Source organism: Paramormyrops kingsleyae, chromosome 18 (genome assembly GCF_048594095.1).
Source record: "Paramormyrops kingsleyae isolate MSU_618 chromosome 18, PKINGS_0.4, whole genome shotgun sequence".
NCBI lineage: Eukaryota > Metazoa > Chordata > Actinopteri > Osteoglossiformes > Mormyridae > Paramormyrops > Paramormyrops kingsleyae.
In genome coordinates this window covers 16,334,554-16,353,383 of record NC_132814.1, presented here as the reverse complement: position 1 = coordinate 16,353,383, position 18,830 = coordinate 16,334,554, and the positions used below count along the sequence as shown (strand labels likewise).

The following is an 18,830-nucleotide window of genomic DNA, read 5'->3' as shown; positions in this document are numbered from 1 at the left end:
GCAAAGATATTCATGATACAAGTCAGCCGCCTCCAGAGAATCAGCGTCCCCCGCACACATTGAAATGCTTGTCTTCATCATGACGATGTTGCACATGCCTGTCTCACGCATTAAATTATCTTTAGCGAGCCGTTGTTTCTCTCCTCGGGATTATGTCATGTTTGGCGGAAGTATACAGCTGAAGACAAGAGAGCTCCTCGCTCCTCCTGGGCGGAGTAATCGCGCGATACGGCAAATTTGTTGAAAGTCACGGAATATTTGGACAAAAATAAATAATCTTGTAACGAGGTAAAATATACGCACAAACCTTATTAACCTGTCATTTACATATACGGTTCAAAATATATTTTCTTTTGCCTTCTGACTAGTTGTCTATAGGACTGACAGAGTAATACCAACCAGTTAGCTTAGGGAATTCCGCTGAGAAAACAGGACAAGGGAAAAAAAACTGCTGGATAGGGAACGTGGAGAGACGGAACGGAACGGGAAGGGTGTAAATGTGGATTTCTAAGCTTAAATGAATACACCCGGGAATATAAAGAAGCGAGGAAAGTTATCATGCGTTGGACCTTCAACATGATTCCGCGCTGTTTATACTCGTCACGGCTTTTCGTGCGTTGATTTTTGGAAGGGGGCTGTATGGGATCCGCATTAGCGCCATAGCTAACTGGCTAACATCAAAGGAAGCGAAGTTTTCCTCTTCTTTTTCCCCCTTTCTTGTTGCTTTTTTTTCCGTTCCGCTGGATTAATTTGCTTGGAAGTCCGGGTCGAGCAGGCGATAGGGGGATATGGTCCGGATTATACACGTACTGCGGGGCTGGGCTACGAGTATCACAAGTTTCGGGGTTTAGAGAGGAAGGTGGTTTTTTTCCTTTTCCTCCTTTTTTTTGGAAAGCTGTGTTCCCTTTTCCATTCGCAGTACAGTATTGGCAAAGTGGAGGCCCGTTTGACGGAAAAAAAGGACTTGAAACGAATGGGACACACATACCGGGTGGGGGATAAGGAGTTTTTTTTAATCGCAGAAAGGAATAAAACTTCGGGATCGGGGTCCCCCCTCCCCCTTTTTGTTGTCTTTGTTGTCATAGTTTGGGAATTTTCTCATGAGAAAGAGCTGCCGGGATATATGGCGAGCGGGGAAGCTGGAGTGGGATCTTTTCTGATGGGATAGCTACGAAACACTTAATAGATTTCGGGAGGATTAAAAAAAATCTCAAAAGGGGCCAAATGGGAGTATTATGAAGACGCCTGTGAATGAAAGTGGAGAAAAACAAGATCCGTACCGAGAACTAAGGACGCAAAGAGGGTGAAAGACCGGGTGTTATTTGGCCAGAAAATAAATTAACAATAGATGCAGCTCGCTTAGAGATACTGACAAAGGCTGCTGCCAGACAGCGCCAGGCGAGGCGTGCTGTCTGCGCCCGGATATCTGCATTAACCCCCCAGAAAGGGCGTCAGTGCCGCCGCTCGTCGGCTTGCCTCGCGCACGCCGCGCTCCCGCAAGATACAAGTTACGCGCCGCACGCGACGATTAACGGTTATTTTTGTCTAACAAAGAATAAGTTTTTTATACCGTACATCGATTCTCCTTTTTTCAGATGTTTTCCCCGCCGTCTTTTCTTTTTCTCTGCGACAAGGGAAATAAACAAGCACCCGGACAAACAGCGCGACCGAGCGCGAAGTTAGCTGCCTTGTGAACAGTCACTGATCTGAGCGGAGAATTTGGACTGTCTGCGATCGTTTCCTGACGGATATCAAGGACCTACTTTTTTTCTACAAAAAACATACACCGAGGGTTGTTTTTTTTCCTTCACATTCTTGGTAAAATGATAATTGGATAAAGGCCGAAGGGAAAACTAGAAAGCCCAATGAGCGGCACACAGTCTACAGTCACTGACAGGTAAATGCATATGCACCGTGGTTACACAGCATTATTATGATTATTATTATTATTATTATTATTATGGACACCGCTTGCTTTTAATTAAATACTGTTCCCAGATCGTTTTTGTCACATCATCACTGTCTGTTTTAAGTGTTTACCCCCGTCCTAACAGGCACAGTTTGTCATAGTATTTTTCATATCCTTGCATTTTGTTGGTAATGTTTCCGATCTCGGGCGGTAATCTTTGGCCCTAGTAAGTTACAATGAGGATAATTGTTTTCCTCTTAGGATGCGTTTTCCTGTTTTGTCTCGTCATATGAAGCTTTTGAATGGGAGGCGCTTGCCGACTGAGGGAAACGCATGTTTACCTTTGGAAGGCAGGGGAAATGTCTTGGTACAAACGGCCAAGGGTGCCGACTGCAGCAGTCAGAAGCCATAGCCCGACGTCTTATTGCGATTGGAGTAATACACGGTCTGCAACATGCGATAGGATGGACCCTCTTCCCCTTTTAGATACCGCAACCACAATGGATGGGTTATTCAGTGTGTTTATAACAATATACAGTGTTGGCCTATAGTGTTAATGTCGGCAAGTAGTGTTTTTCAGGGAATATATGTGATTTCTGGTAATAGATGGCTGCTTTTAAGTTATATTGGCTAGACGTGATTGGTTATTTTTGTTATTCTTTCACAATATTAAGGTGAGGAGAAATTGGAGGTTTTTATGGAACTGTGGCTGATTCAGGATTTCTTTTTGTCATCCAGGGGCACAACATTTACTGAGAGGGTTGTTGTTGGTGTTTTTAACATGTTCTCCAACCCTAAATGGTATTACTGGAGAACATGTTGACAAGCAGCAGTTTCGGGTTGTCTGAGTACAGAGAGCACGACACTGTCTGTCTGTGGGTCTCTAGCATAATTTCTGTGTTCTTGCTGAGCAGTGTGCAAACCGGCACCTATCAGGGTGACTGTCCCTATATCACACTGGTTGACAGACAGCTGACCCTTCATCATTGAATGGTGCATTTCGAACACTACCAACTCGCTTGTTTGTGCAGGGATATTAACAGGTGGAGCTGACCTTTGCTGTTTGCGGGGTTTGGCAAGGCTTACGTACAGTCTGGTATGCGCTGTCATACCTTTCTGAGATGTGTGTCCACTTAAGGGAGGGGGCTGAAGACTACCATTGCTATGTTAAAACCCTCCTCCCCCCTGGCAGTAAGGTGCCCATCATGCTTTTGACTGAGGCAGACAGGCAGAGGCTGATTGTGTGGAATTTGCTGACTTGGGCTCCAGAGATCATAATGATGTTGTAGGGCTGGTTCTTAAATAAAAGTAAACATAACCTTGTGAAATTTCGGTTTGGTGACAAGCAGGGGCCCATCTTCATCTGCTGGGATGTTCCTGTGTTGGCACTAGATTAATAGTTTGTATTTTGGGGGCTGGACTGCCTCAGTCCTGAGTACAGGTCCAGCTTAGTGCCTGCATCAACATTCAGCGGTATTTTTGAGTCGTAATTTTTATTTATTTGTTTGTTTGTTTATTTAAATAGCGGACTAATTGTATGTAGCTGCACTGGCTCTTGTTGTCATGATCAAAGCATTGCCATTGATGTTTTGTTTGTCATGCAGTGGTGTAATGTCCCAGATATGATTATTTGTGCTGTAGCTGTGGGCTCTGGACCCCAGTTTTACATTGTGGTAAGTTGTACACCATATCTTAGGTGTGTTTGTGCTTGTAGAATTAAAGTCTTACTGCTTCTTCAGGATGAAAAATGATGTTTCTAGAATGCACAGGGACTGTAAGGAGGCTGGCAAATTGAAATGTGTATAGTCTTTGGGACCATCCCTGGCGAGCAGATGTCAGATTCGGTGAATGTCCATGATTCTGTAAAAGGGAGATGTACATGAGGGATGTTTTGCTGATGGTGAGGCTATTGGCGAATGATCTTCAGGATCTGAGCCTGAGCAGCTACTTCTGCCTAACTGCGTAAAAGCTGTGTGTGACGTGATTGAGTGGTCCTTGCAGATGAGGTCTTCAGTACGTGCTTACTGCAGCTTTCCTCTTTTTTACACTATTTGTGTTTCCAGCCTTGAAGTTGTATCTCATGTCATTTTCATTTTAATTCTTTGCATCTTGGCTGGGGACAGATAAGACAAGACTTGGAACAGTTTACATGGAAAAATAAAATGTTTAAACAAGCCAAGTTTTTCTTTAATCTGTGCAAACTACTGTCAGTGAATACCAGGCCAGTAACAGCATTGACATCTGAACATCAAATTGCATTTATGTTGTGCCATGTATTGTTAAGACTAAATTATTCCCAGATCTAGACCTGCTCATGAATAGAAGTATTTGCAGCTCAGGCTTTCAGTGGTTGGAGTGTGGCTGGGCTCGAATTCTGGTGTTCTCTGTTGGTGATGCTTCCCCACAATCTGCTCATTATCCACAGTTTGAATCTTTAAGAAGAACATTTTAGTTTTGACTTGCACAAGACATTTAATTGCTCTGGTTATTGTGTGCCACTTTGAAAACAATTATCCGAAAATTTGCTTCTGATGAAAGCACAGGCACACTGGATGAACATGACTGATGGAGCAAATCACCAAAGACAGTCACCTTCGTGCTAGTTCTGCTTGTTGGAAAGCCATTGGTATTTGGATTACTGAGGCATAATGGATGCAGCCACTTTGTTTGTGGGAGTTCTCTGTAGCCCAAGGCTGCTTGTTGGTTGGTCTCTGTGACAAAACCAAATAGAAATGACACATTTTAGGGTTTCCTGTCACAGCGAGGCTGAAGGAGAGAACGAATTCCTCCATCTGATGAGGTAGATGGCCAGTGAAAGTCCTGACCAAGCCCTGCAGTGTTGCAAAATTGTTGCAAGTGTTGCCTGTGGTGCAGGGTTTCTGGTTGCTCCCTACTAGGGCTGAGAGACTCTTCTCATCTGTTTTGCATAATATCCTGTGGTTGGGGCTTGTTTGCAGCCTTCAGGCAGAAGCTATAACCTTCAATGGTCTAACATGGTGGCGTCTCTGCCTCTAAGCTCTAGACCCCTATGAGTCACCACCAGCACCTTTCATTTTCAACCGGAGCCACATCCACGGTGGTTTTGGACTGGGGGTTCCTCAGGATTTATGGATGGACACATGGCTCAAGAAGTTGCGGTGGTTCTCTGTGGCCACCTGCACCTGGGTGTTTTACCATGTTGAGCCCGGGCTTGTATGCGGGGGTGGAGTCCTTCCAGTCGAAGGTGCCTGCCCCCCCCCCTCCCCCCCCCACAGCATACCAGTTTGCATCAGGCCTTGGCTGTGTCCAAGCCGTGAGTGTGAGCTGATGCGGGCTGACAGGCAAGCTGGGCAGCAGTATAAAAATTCTCTGCTTTCAGCTCACACTCATCCTCTCCTGTTCCAGGATAACCTGCCAGCACAGTAGAAACCCTGTGTCAGCCCAAGCTGTTCAGGTCCTCCCCTCCCAGTATTCTGAGCTGAAAAAGCTGCCATTGTATACAGACTGGTAGAATACCTACCCCTTTGACTTCACATTATTTGGGTTTATGAGGATTGGGGGGAAGCGGGTGTGGAGTGCACAATGATACAGTTCATGTGACCCTACAGATTCCACTCTGGCTTTGCCAAGTCTGTGCAGAAAGCCACACCATACTCTACTTGGTTATGAAATTAACTTTGGTCTGCATTCTGTGAGGTTTTGCAGATGGGTAGATGTAACTACCTGAATCGAGTGAGTCCAAAGGTCAGAAGTATAAAACGTTCACCTAGGGCTGGGGGATATGACCTCAAATCAATATCATGATTAATTGAACATTTTACCTCGAGTATGATTAATGAAAGATTATTTTATTTATTTATTTATTTAACCCTCATATTTCACTGGCAAGTTTTGTATTGTAAATATGCTCAACTATTAAAGCTGGGATACTTTTTAAATGGAAGACTATTATCTTTTCTTTATGATTTTGAAAATAATTGAAGGAAACACACACAGATGAAATATTTATGGTAATTTATTGGATATTTTGAACAACTGAAATCCAGACACAAATCACTTGAAATGAAAATGTCTTTTGAAAAATGTCAAATTTTAGTTTTAATTTAAAAAGCTAGCTCCCTAAAAAAGTAGAAAATAAGTAGGTAAGTGGGTAAAATTGATCACTATAAGCGGATGGTCATTATAACCATTTTTTTATTTTTCTTTGTCTGTGGCAGGGGAGTTACATAACAACACATGCATGGTAGTATATTTTTACGGGGACAGTACATGAACACACACTGGGGAAAGTATTAACAGATTTTTTTTTGTTTTTAACTGACATGGGCAAGATTACGTCAGTTAGAGGTTTTGAGTGTAGGTTTTGATTAACTTTTGATTAATTACCCAGCCCTTCGTTCACCTGACTTATGACTTGGGAGATGGAAGAAAGTGATGCTAAGGATTTTCACAGCTTTGGTTTGTGTTTCTTAAATGCATTACACTTACTTGTTAAATTGAGGTGAAACGTCAAGTAACTGTGTCTAAAAATGAAAAATACTGTCAGCATCCCTTTACATAAGCTTGCGCAAAAATGTTTGTAAAAAATCTGCAGATTGTGTTGATGTGCTACCTTGGTGGGGGGGTTTTTTCCCTCCCTTGAAGCCAGGATGTGGCGTGGAGTGAGTAACCTCTCTTCCCAGACACCAGGGCTCCACCTTCATAGGAAGGTGTGGTTCTCTACAGCTGTTTCCTTTTTGAGGGAAGCTTATGTGACTGAAATTGGACTCACTGGCCTGTTGTACCACCTAGAAGACAGCAGCTGCAGTAATAATTTTTTTTTTTTTTAATGCTTGTCGTCTCATCTTCTTGCTGATTACTCAACTCAGACAAGGCCTTTTTAAAAATATTGTGTAGTAGGTGATTGTGCCAGAATTGGTGTTGAATTCAGTCTCTTTTGGGGCTCTCCCGTCTCTTGTATTCTACCCCACATGGTGCATTTTTAACATCTAATTACTTTCCTATGAATGACGACATCATGGTCCAGCGTGGTAGGACCTTTGATATTATCGTCTTAAGCACTGAAGCTTCTATGTCCACAGATCTGCTATGAGGTGTGGATATTTACAGTACTGTTAGGACACGCTACACATTTTGTCATGCTTCGCCTGAGGACTTGGAGCAGCAGACGGCACTCATGTCTGGGGTCTATGCTACTGCCAGGTTGTGTGTCGTATGTTTACCACCAGCACGGACAAAGCCAGAACCAGGCCTGCTGGGCATGGGGGAGTACTGGCTTCTGGAGGAACAGGACAGCAGGCGTTATCTGTGCCTCGTCACGCCCCAGAGCGGGAACAAGGCCCAACCCTTTTCGACCTGCACACCACTCGCTGCTTAGATGTATGTCAAGGTAGTGAGCAGCATCCCTAGTTCATCTCAGCTGCGTGTGCCTCTGTAGCTCTTCCAGGTTTGAGTGCAGTGGATTGTGCTATGTCAGCCCATGGGAAACCTGAGTCGACCTTCTCCCCTGAGAGAACTAAGAGACCCAAACCCCCCCCCCCCCCCCCCGATCCCCTCCCTGCTTTGGTTCCCAGGCTGTTACCACCATGCTCCCCCCCCCGCCTTAATTGCCTTCGTGTTATGTTTTGCTTCTCTGTTTGTTTTTAATTAGCAAAAGTAGCACCCTTCTTACACTGCTGTTGATTAAGAACCTTTATTGACAATATGAGCGTTGAGTTTGAGCTCTTTTAATCTGTAAACTGCTGCTCTCCTGTCTGCAGCAGCTACTTGTTTTGGGGATGCCGTCAGGGAGTGGCAGCAACTTGAATAACGAGACCAGGTCATATAGCTGACTCTTTGTCGCTGAGTTTTGCTGATCTGAGCCCTCCCTTCCCGAGGTCCGCCCCAGGAAGTGACATCATCAATAAACAATGTCTGTCAAGTGTGCCAAGCCACCAGTCTGCCCCAAAAGAGCTACTGACTAGAGAGGTGTGTGATGGGAAAACTGGCCCTTATTCACAGATGAGTGTCTTTCCATATTGGCATCTGAAGATAAGGTTTTTAGTATCTGACGTGAATCAGGTTGACTGTTTCATCAAACAAAATTAATTTTATTGCATTATAGGCTGCATTTAAAATTTTAATTTTGAATCACAGCTGCCTCTCACCAGAATTTCATGGAGTGTGGAAAGATTTTCTTGATAGATGTAAAAGAGATGGACTTTACAGGTATCTATTATTAATGAATATTTATTTAGTTGTTATTTAATAATCAGTTAAGTGGGTATTCTGCAGTTTAACAGAGGCTGATCTTTGGTTGGTGAGTAATGATTTGATTGTGTGGTGCACTTTCAGAAGGCACTTTTCTATGCTGTTAGTGAGTTTTGCATGAGTGTTTGGGATATCCTTTAGTTGTTCGTGTAGAGTTTGTTTCTTGTCACCTTTCCATTTTTTTTACTTGGTTCCAGGAAGTAGCTGGCATTTGTCCTCTACACTGAACAGGAAAGACTAGCGTCAACGTGACAAACATGACAGGTGCTCCTGAGATACTCTGAACAAAAGTCCCAGTGACCGCAATCGTCTGGAGATTAACGGAGGGCCCAGCCCATCAGAACGACTGTAACTTTACCCGCTCAACCCCTACCTCAGTGGGAAGATAAACTGATCACCTGCCTTTGTGTGCCGCCATAGGCTTTTTCCAATGTCTATCATTTTTTGCATTGTTTCTGTGCTTACCCGGTTCAAGTCAGTGGTTCTTTTCTTCAGGGGTGGGGGTTGAGAGTGTTTTTTCCACCAGCTGGCCTGTCTTTGTTTTTGTTTTGTTTTTTGGTGAAATCTGATTTTTACCTGGTGGTTGCAGTGCTGACCAGCTTTATATTTGTGTTACATTTAAAAATAATAGTAAATATGAAAAACAAACAATAAAATATATAGATGATGGTCATTTCAATGTGTGCTGGCCTCATAGTGGTTTGCTCAGCTAGTTTGCTGGCTTGATTGTGAGAGCTACCTTAGGCTTTGTTTTTCTGGTTATTTTGGCGTGAGGTCCATGATGTGACACACAGAAGACTCTGACAACCTGCGTTTGCAATGGCAGCACAGTGCTACTCCTGACATCAGACCACTGGAATGTTTGCCCCCTTTGTTTGTTTCCTTGTTTATTTGCTTTGACATCTAATCTCAGGCAGTGCATGATTTACTGGTAGTCTTTGGATTCAGCTTTGGCTCCCCTGTCCATGTTGGCCTGGCCATGGTCAAATAACTTAATCACTATGAGGGTGATTGAGGTAAAGCCACAGCAGTAAGTAGTTGGCATTTTCCTCCTGATGGTGGAAGTTAATTTCCTGGAATTGGTATCTCTGAGCAGTCTCCTGCATCACCTATTTCTGACGGACACAGGTCCACTCCCCTTAGAAATGTGGTTTGTTGCTTTAACACGTGGGATTGGAGCCCTTGTTAGCCTGTTTCATATCAGGGCTCTTAAACCTGTGAGCAAGTGTTATGCAGATCAGTGCAAATAATCTAATTGTGTCTGGCTGATGATGAGGAGTGTCGTGCTCTCAGGTTAAAATTGTACTGCCTGCACATTCACGTGAATTGATGTCTGAGGGTGTACTCACCCTAGCTGATCCATACTGTGTCCGAACACGTTTGACCCCGAAGTCCAGTTCATTTGACTAGTCTGATCACTCTGTACCATGCCCAGGCTTGCTTGGAGAGGTGGGCCAGAGCACAATTAGTTAGGCACAGACTCGGGTACAGTACGGATATAGTGTGATCATTAACCATGCCTGACTGCAGAACAGAGACATGACATCAGTGATGCATCTGACATATACTTGTGCACATGTACGCTGTAGGTGAACCAAACTGGGAAGGCCTGGATTGGGTAGGCTTTGTTTAAAAAATAAATAAATAAATAAAAATTGTTAACGTAAGCTCCCAAGAAATCGTAGCAGCTTTTTCTGCTTTCTTTTGTTCATCAGCTCAAAAAACATAATAAAGTTTGCTTGATTGTTTAACTGCTTAAAAGCACAGCGTAGCATAGTAACCTGTGCGATAGCGCTTCCCTTTCTGTTTTCTTCAAAACAAAAAAGTTGCACAGTGATTACAAAAGTGTGCTCAGGCCTGAATGGTAAAATGCTATGTGAGCTAGGGGTGGGCGATATAACCAAAATCTTCTATCACGGTAGAAGCAATTTTCTACCTCGATAACGATATATATCACAATATAGCAATTTGTATCTGGAAATGCATAAATAAAAATTCAAACACAAAGAAACTGTTTTATATAATGTAATTTTATTTAAAATTGCAGCATTACTTTAAGTAAAAAAAACAACCATACTGTTTACTGCAATGTATTGTACTGCATTTTTTGACATATTCGTTTGGATGCTTGGATTTGAGATGATAGAAAAGGTTTGACGTGTTTCCACCGCTTGCTAAAACAGTGCTCTTGCATACCTTGCAAATCACGTTCGTCTCATTCGTATTCACTTTTCCTATACTCAAACCAATTCCACACCAGAGCATGCGAGCGGAGCGGAGCGGTGAGAATTTCCGCTCCTCGCTCACGAGGCTGTTGGCTCCGCCCGCTCCTCCGCTCTAATTTGCACTACGCCGCTCCGCTCAACACCGCTCCTCGCTCCACTAAAATGTCCTCCCGCTCCAGTCAAATCGCTCCACGCTCGCTCCAATTTAAAAGAGGGAAAAATAATCTGCATGCCTAACAAATGTCACCTTAAACCGAAGCCTTATGTCATAAAGAAATATGAGCAACGGCAACATTGCCAGTCAGAACAGAAAATATTTATTTTTAAGCAACCTATCGGCAACAACGGACAGGTTTGGAAATGGCATTCCACACAAAAATAGGCTTAAAAATAAAGGAATCAGTGGGTTTAATAGCCTAAAGAATATACAGACACGTTTTAAATTCCTCAATTTTTTTCTGTTGATGCAGCACGTCTCTAAAATAAAATTTTACGTTACGTGAAATAAAAAAAAAAATCTTATTAGACCTACTTTGAATGACAAAACGAATTTATTTGATTACCAATATTTACTTTATAGGCTTTTATACTTTATAGACTTGATATGCTACAAGTTACAACCATATAAAACTTGCACGCGTTTTGCTCTGGCTTCCGCTTGTTCGCGTAGCACACTCATGTTTCTGAGAAAAGTGATTCCAAAGTGAATCTTTACTCACTGAAACAGTTTCACCACATTGTTGTTCTTGCTGTACATTCTTGTCATCTATATGTTTGATAAGAATAGTACACTTGTATGATTTATCAGTTTCCTTTGTGAAATACTTTGCGAATTCCATCTCGGCCAATTTGTGTGACAGTCTTGATAATTGTACAGATGAATTCTGCGTAGATTTGGGCACGCCTCAGAATTGTAGTGTGAGCGGTATCGGAGCGAAATTGGAGCGAGACAAAGTGACCGCTCCAGTCTTAATTAGAAAACCCGCTCCGCGCTCTGACCAAATTCTGCCCGCTCCGCTCCGCTCACATGCTCTGTTCCACACCACAGACGATGCATCTTTTTTCTTTACAATCTCCTCCTTGTTGGTTTCGTCACATGTAAGCAAACTCACCGCTGCACCGTCTTCTTCCATTGTCGAAGTGAATGTGTATTGCGTGGTTACCCAACGTGCAACGATACGTGATCTCAATCGCGATTAAGACGATAGACCAAAATCTCTATCGGTTGACAAATTTCTACCGGTTAGTCGAGTCTACCGGTATATCGCCCACCCCTAATGTGAGCACAAACCAGCAGGGGAGTGGAGAGTGGGGGCAATTGTGCTCAGGTACGATACAAGCAACCGGTTCAAGTGTGAGTACGTCTTTATCTGCGTAGTGTGTTTTAGCTACACCCAGAAATACTGCTGCTTCAGGGCTGCCTATTTCTTGCTATAGGTGTGTGTGTGTGTGTGTGTGTGTGTGTGTGTGTGTGTGTGTGTGTGTATAAAATATGGATAGATATAAACCATGCAGTTTTCTTGATGCTTTGTGTCCTTCCGCTGCCCACAGTATTTATTTCTTTTTTTGAGTATTAAGCTAGAATGTATTTCTGCTTGTGTTGTTAACAGTACAGAGTGCTATATTTGCCTTGAACTTGTACTGCATTTCCTGTTGATAATGGCCTGATGTGTGGCCGTGGTCTGCCTCCAGAGCACCAGCATCCAGCTGTAAAAATGCCACGGAGCTTCAGGTCCTTGTGAAGCACTGCCCTTGCTGAAGGCTGCACCCAAAGCCAGTGCTGAATCTATGCTCTTTATTTCCCCTCGTCAGGGGTTTTTTGCTTGTTCTAATGCCAGCCACCAACAGCTCAACGTCTGCTGCTGACCTAGGCACCCATCGTCCCTGCGGCAGCCCAGGTGTGTGGGATAGGTTTTGCCCCATGGAGAGTGAACACTTGCCTGTTTTACCGAATGGTCTTAGGAAAAGCAGTCTTTTGGTAGCCCAAGGCAGGCAGAGAAGGTAGGCTCTGAAAGTCATGACCCTAACCCTCGTCTGATGGTTGATCTTCGGCTTAAGAAGCTGTGGTTTGTTGCTCTGTCCTCTAAGTACATCCAAATGTAGATAACGCTACAATCAGCATTTCGTCAAGGAATTCCCTTCAGAGAACATCTGTTCATCTATAATCTGTAAAAATCTCAAGTGCCTGTCTCATCACTGAAATTTTTAAAAGATGTCATGTGATAATGAGACTGTAGGTTACGTGCTGGGTTAGGGATGTTAGGGATACTGTGAATTTCCAGCCAGACCTTGTTGCTTAGAAACTCTGAGTTGCTGGCCTGGTGGGTCTTACAACATTCCAGGCCTTCAGGTTAAAGTGGATGCTCACAGTTTAGTGGAGCAGAAATGACATCGCCGGTGCCACTGCCCAAAAGCTCAGAAGCAACTCGGCGACTTTTCTACCAATCCAGGAGCATTGCAATTAGGTAATCACTTGTGCTGGTTGTCAACATTTTAAGTGGTATTCTTTTAAAACGGGTTTTAAAACTTTGTATGTAATCTGCATATTTAATACAGAAAGATTTGCAGGGATGGAATAAATAAAAATTAATTGCAAACAATAATTTGTTGTATAAGCATACAAAATAGTTTTTTTTTTTTTGCATGACATTTGTTAGTAGACCTGAACACTTGAGAATTTGCTTGCAAGTCGTGTTGTAGTCAGAATTGTTCTGCTCCTTGCTCTGGCTCAGGCACCTAACTGTACCTTTATATAACCATCTGAGTCTCCAAGGATCTCCCGGACCTTCTATGTCGACTGTAAAGAGGTTGCATCACCGTCGCCCGGTTGTCACAGTGTTGCGTGTCTTTGTTTTGGCATGGCAACTATCGGAGTTTGGCTAGAGGGGTGCGTCCGTTCCTGTAACGGATGAGATTAAATTTGTGTCGCTGAGCCATTGAGGCCTAATTTGCTTTCCAGGACCGTGTGTCTGTTGCTCCAGTGCCTCCCAGTCACTGTGTACAGCAGGTGGAGATTACCGCTGTAGGGCTTAGGCTGGCATCCGAAGCATGTCTCCCCAATGCAAGTAAGTGGCATGGAACCCTTGGTGGCTGAGAGAATGATCTGTGTTCTTGTCTGTGCTTGGCCACTGTGCGGAGTATGGCAAGACAGTTCTACTCCAACCCTAATTAGGTGATCTGTTGCTGTCTGGTGAATTGTTCCCTGTTTGCCCCACAGACATGCATGCAGTGAGCATCTGTCATAACTCCCTCTAAATGTCCAGGTTTCAGTACCTCCCATGGTCATACCACAAATGACAATTTTTTATGTTTTCCACTCTTTATGCAACATGTGCAGTTCTGTACGAAACTCTACAAGCAACTGTAGCTGCTTGAAAACCATGTGTCAGTCTTAGTATCCCATTTCCACCCCCCACACACATATTGATTTAGAATGGTATAGAGTTATAGACATATCTTAAGCGCACATTCATCATCTCCATGGCTAAAGCGACTAGCAGTTCTTTGAGGTTCCTCACAGGTTCTTGTTATTGCAAAATTCTTTAATTGGTCAAGAACAGCGCCTCCTTCTTTCTCATGGCTGATCTGTTCATCTTGTTCTTCTGTTGTGTGTAATCTGCTTTTGTGTACTGGGAAAAATTTGTATTAGGGTGTCTGCATAGCTGGTTTCATTGCCTTGCTTTGGCAGGACAGAACACTCAATTTTTCACAAAGCTCAATTCAGTGAAACTTGGTCTGCTTCCTGAGTTAAGCATTTTTTGTGTGTTCAGGTCCCTCCTCTCCAGCTTCTTGAGCTACCCAGGCTTTTGAGAGACCTGTCCCTTTTCACAGAAAATTGCAAATGTGGCAATAATGTTGGCTGTTTAAAATAATGACTGTCAAATCTAAAAACTTTAATGCACACGACTCTGACGTTCCTTTGACTGACTCTCATGTTTTGTAGCTGATGGGAATGGTTTGATTGATAGTAAGTGTTACCTTTACACGGCACAATGAGTGGGGTTGGTGTAAATTCCTAAAGACATGTCTTGCAAGCAGAATATATTTGAATTGGTGCCCTTGAATTAGATGCCATAATTTAAATTGTTTTGTGTACCCTGGGCATGCAGAGCATACCTGACTTAGTTGAGAACTACCACTTTCAGCTGTGCTCCACTGACAGTTACAAAAGTATTGGAGTGGGGTTCAGTACGTGTCTAAATCATGCATGTGTTAGAGACTCCCTAGGCCCGTTATTAAAAGGGTCTTTCTGTGCTGGGTCTGGTCCCCTCCCAGATGAAGTTATCTGCGAAGGGTATATAGTTCACTGAAAAAATAGGTGTCTGTGTATCATTATTAAATTACTCTCTTTTTGCCAGATTTTTAGTGTAGTACAGTAAAATAGGTGTGCAAAGATGAGTCCCTGAGAGCAGGACATAGACTTGTGGCGTCCTGTTCCTCTGTTTAGCAGGAAACAGTGCAGAGAGAGGCAATGTGTCATTGAGAGCTGGGGAGGGAAGTGCCCCCGCCCCCCCCCAGCCCAACCCCCGGTGGTGCATCCCAGGGCCAGGGGAATCTGCACTGCAATCCAGTAAGAGGATTCTCGTGCGATGCACACGTGACAGGGGCTCGTAACTTTCCCAGCTGCGTCACCATGGAAACTGCCAGTAATGTGCGCTGGCTTTCCCATCCTGCCCCCCCCCCACACCCCACTCAACACACAGACACACACACCCCTCCCCTGCTGGGCTTGAGGAGGGAAGAAAAGCAAACGACTTCCTCAGGATGGCTTGACTGTTGACTTGCTCCCTGCAGTAACCCCCCCTCCCCACTTGGGCTCCTCTCTCAGGCTGCTGGGAAATTTCACAGCCCTGCCCTCCCTTCCCCCGCCTGCTTTTTGGTTTCTGGGGAGACTGTTTTTGTTTTTGTTTTTTTGGTTGTTGTTTTTTTCTGTTTCCTGTTTCGTTAACCCTTCCTGCCTGCATAACTGTCAAAATAGGGGCAAGATCCTAGACTTGAATCAGAAGTATTTAGAAAAAGTCAGGAAAGTTAGCTTGGTGTTTGTTACCAAATTAATTTACTTGGTGTCTTTAGCGTCAGTCTGGAGATTGTCTGAATTAGTGGAAGGACATCACCCAGTCTTCATCCACTCGAGGATGCAAGATTTTCTGTTATCCCGGAAGTTTCATCATGCAGGAAATAAGGTTAGCTTGATAATCATACCCTCTCCCACAGAGGTGCTGATGATTACGTAGAAAGGGAACAACTACACATCAATGAATTTGATGCAAGTGTAACCCCCACAGGTCCACGTCTGCTAGTGCCACTCTGCTGCACACATGCTGGCTTTGGGCTGCGGTTTTTATTTAGTCATCTCCCTCTTACATGTGTTTATATGAAACAGTATGTCTGGCCATTTTGTGCTGGATATTCAAATGACTCTTCTCTCTCACTTGATTCTCTTGTTCAACAATTTGATACCGGGGAACCTACTGGGATTTGATCTTTAAACAACTGTGATTCCTTAACTGTGGCTACTACTGCCACATGGAATAAAATCTGTCTGGAAATGGAGGGTAGCTTTCCCTCCCCCTACCCTTTCATGTGGGACAATATAATCTTATTTAGAAGGTCAAATTATGGTCTGGTTCATATGGCGATCAAGTGATTAGTAGGACTGTACGATATATAGCTCAGCATTGTCATTGCAATTGTGTTTAATAAATATCTGTGTATTGCTCACAGGAATTGTGCATGTTGCAATGTTCTGATGTGGTATCGTGATTTAGGTAGCCTTGTATGAGAAATACTCTACACGGGTGATGTAGATGCACTTTAGTACTGTGACAGTCACAGTCGACACAAACATCTGCTAAGTGGTTAAAACACACAGTGCTGGGTTGTTAGATGATTTTTGTTTATTTGCTGTTTGTAGCTTGTCATAATACTAAATAAAAGTACACTAGTAAGCTAGGATTTTGTGGTAGCTATTAACTCGTATTGTGTTTTTTGAGGTGATATGGTTGTGTCTACATAGTTAAAACAGTCAGATGTGCCTTTGAGCGTTTCTGTGAGGGTCCAGGGTAGTGGATGCTGTCGCACATAGTGATTATATTTCAGTTTGAATCTCAGGGCCTCTGAGTTGAGTGTCCTCAGCAAGAACAAAAGGGAGCTTTGAGTGGGCTGACTACCGAATGTTGAGTGGGGGGGGGGGGGGGGGGCGGCTATATTGGGCTGCTTTCGGCTTCCCGTCGCATGCCGCCCATCCTCTTGCTGTTCCCTGCTGCTGCCGGTCCTTCTGTGTCAGTCGTTCCCGCAAGGGTGTGGTGCGGCAAGGATTAACCCCTTACTACCCTTTACTTAACCGCCCACAACTAGTAGCAGAATCAGTAGAAACATAGAAAGCTTTGATTAGAGATGATTGGTGGTCATTGTAAGCTGCATTAAAAAAAAAAAAAAACAATAATGTCCCTTTGTGATACTCAGGCTAACAGACAGGCATAACTGCTTGTGTTCTGCCTCCTGTTATGCTATGTTTTTGGTGTGGTAGTCACTCTTCTTAAAGGAATATATTCGTGTTCTGAAATGTGGCTGGGTTCTTTAATTCAGGCTTGCAGCTCCCTGTTCCTGCACCCAACCTCCACCCCCCCCCACCCCATTCTTGTCCTTTTTACCATCGTCATAATTCCCTCAGATGGTTACATCCGGCAGGGAGATGGCTTCCTGATTTCCTGCTTGCAAGTCGGACCTTGTTAGCTGCCTGCTCCTGGCAAGGTGATCTCTGGTTTTGGTGGATAGGGGTTAACCCTCTGCTGGGAATGGTGGGTCAGCCAGAGCTTTGGCGAGTGGGGGTTGGGAGGGGGGGGAATAAAGCAGTAGGTCAGGCATAAATCTAAGCCTCAAGATGGCTGATGTTGCTTTGAAATAAGTGTCTTTAAGAGTGCTCCTGACAACTGCCTAGTGGCTTACTAATTTGCGTGACACTTTTCTGAGGATGTGTATAGCCCAAGTGGATTAGTCCGGAAGGTCATGAGTTCAAATCCTATGGTCAACATAGTAATCATATCATGCTTGAGCAAGGCCCTTACCCCTAACTGCGTCAGGGACGCCGGTTGGCCATACTCTTTGACCCGGAGTTTGCCTCATTTGCGTGTTGCTTTTGGACATAAGCGTCTGTTGAATAAATAATGGTAAATGTGCAGGTAGGTAGCCTCGGATTCATCTCCAGAAAATGGGATGTGGGAAGTCTGATGCTGTGGGAAGCTATGGAGAAGGAGGGCGGTGGTGAACAGGAGGAGGAGAAATTGCACTGGGATCATCCAACGTCAAGATACACATGCACAAAAATGCCACAGGAAGTGCTGATTAGGAGAATCCTAGGTTATTCTCCCATTCCGTAATAGGCCTATTTTCTTGCAAAGGCTACAGCCACAAACTGTCAGTTTTGGTGTCAGGTTTGGCCTGGTATCTGTCAGCACTTCTTCAGAGGAAGAGTGGGCCACGCCTAGGGCTCACTGCCAGCCTTGGTGGCCTGAATATAAAATAACACGTAGCCCTGGCAATATGGTGCGTAGCTAGGGTGTGTCCTGGAGGTCCTGTCTGCCATACCGTGTAGGAAGGGAATCATCTGGCTCATGGCTACGTAGGGAACTTGTGGATGACTCTGTCCCACTCCCATTTCATGACATCCCATGTATCTGCCTGGTCCTGAAAATACGGGTGGCGATGCAGTCATTTCCCATCATGCTGGAGGTGTGGTTTTGTAAAGTATTTCAGGGGTAATTGAACAACTTGTTTTGCATCATGTGATTGTGGCATTCATGTTAGCTGCCCTGGGCTGGTGCAAAGATGCTCCCATAGACAGTGAGGTTTTGGGTTTCAGCCTGTTCTGTGTTCTAGTTGCATGCCCTCCCACCACAACCACCTTTTAGTTACCATGTTAGGCCATAGCTTATCTTACTAGATTTGGGGTGACTGCCTCCTTTTGTGAAACATAAGCATTTCACTGTGTGTTGCAGCTGCATTCAGTGATTTGCTCAGAAGCCATTTATTTTCTCATTTGTGAGGCTGTTAAATTTTGCGATAATAGGAGGGGGAGATGTTGATGTTTATGAGCTTGAATGAGCCAGTTATACTTTCATTTTGACTGTGAAAATCTGTATTTGCCGTAGTAGCATTTTTAAAATGTTAACATTGCTGAGCTTCTTGAGATCTCTTAATGTAGTTTGCCTCTCCCTTCTCATACAAGAGTTCAATCAATACCAGAGTTAATCAATATAACACAGCCACCTAGCAACATATAGATTGTTAATGGACTGTGTATTTGTGTTTTAAGCCAGACCACAGGCCACAACTCCTGCCTGACCAAAAAGCCCAGTTTTACAAGTGGCCTGTTAAGAGATTAGAAGATGCTTAGAATTAATGGGCCGGGTCTGATGCTGCTGCTTTATCAACTTGATAGGATCAAAGTAAATGTGAAAATCAAGCAT

General features: G+C 43.9%; 1 protein-coding gene across 2 annotated transcripts in view; it reads left to right on the top strand.

Moving 5' to 3' along the window:
• Positions 1-180: 180 nt before the first annotated feature.
• The window catches only part of arhgef12b (Rho guanine nucleotide exchange factor (GEF) 12b), a 60,403-nt gene continuing 41,753 nt past the window's right edge, over positions 181-18,830 (top strand). Inside the window, exon 1 of one of the 2 annotated variants that reach the window (XM_072702433.1) lies at positions 181-1,897. In XM_072702433.1, the coding sequence (XP_072558534.1) occupies positions 1,866-1,897 (32 nt within the window). In that variant the 5' untranslated portion in view covers positions 181-1,865. The remainder of the gene's footprint in view (positions 1,898-18,830) is intronic. The other variant, XM_023816281.2, reaches the window with a different exon arrangement.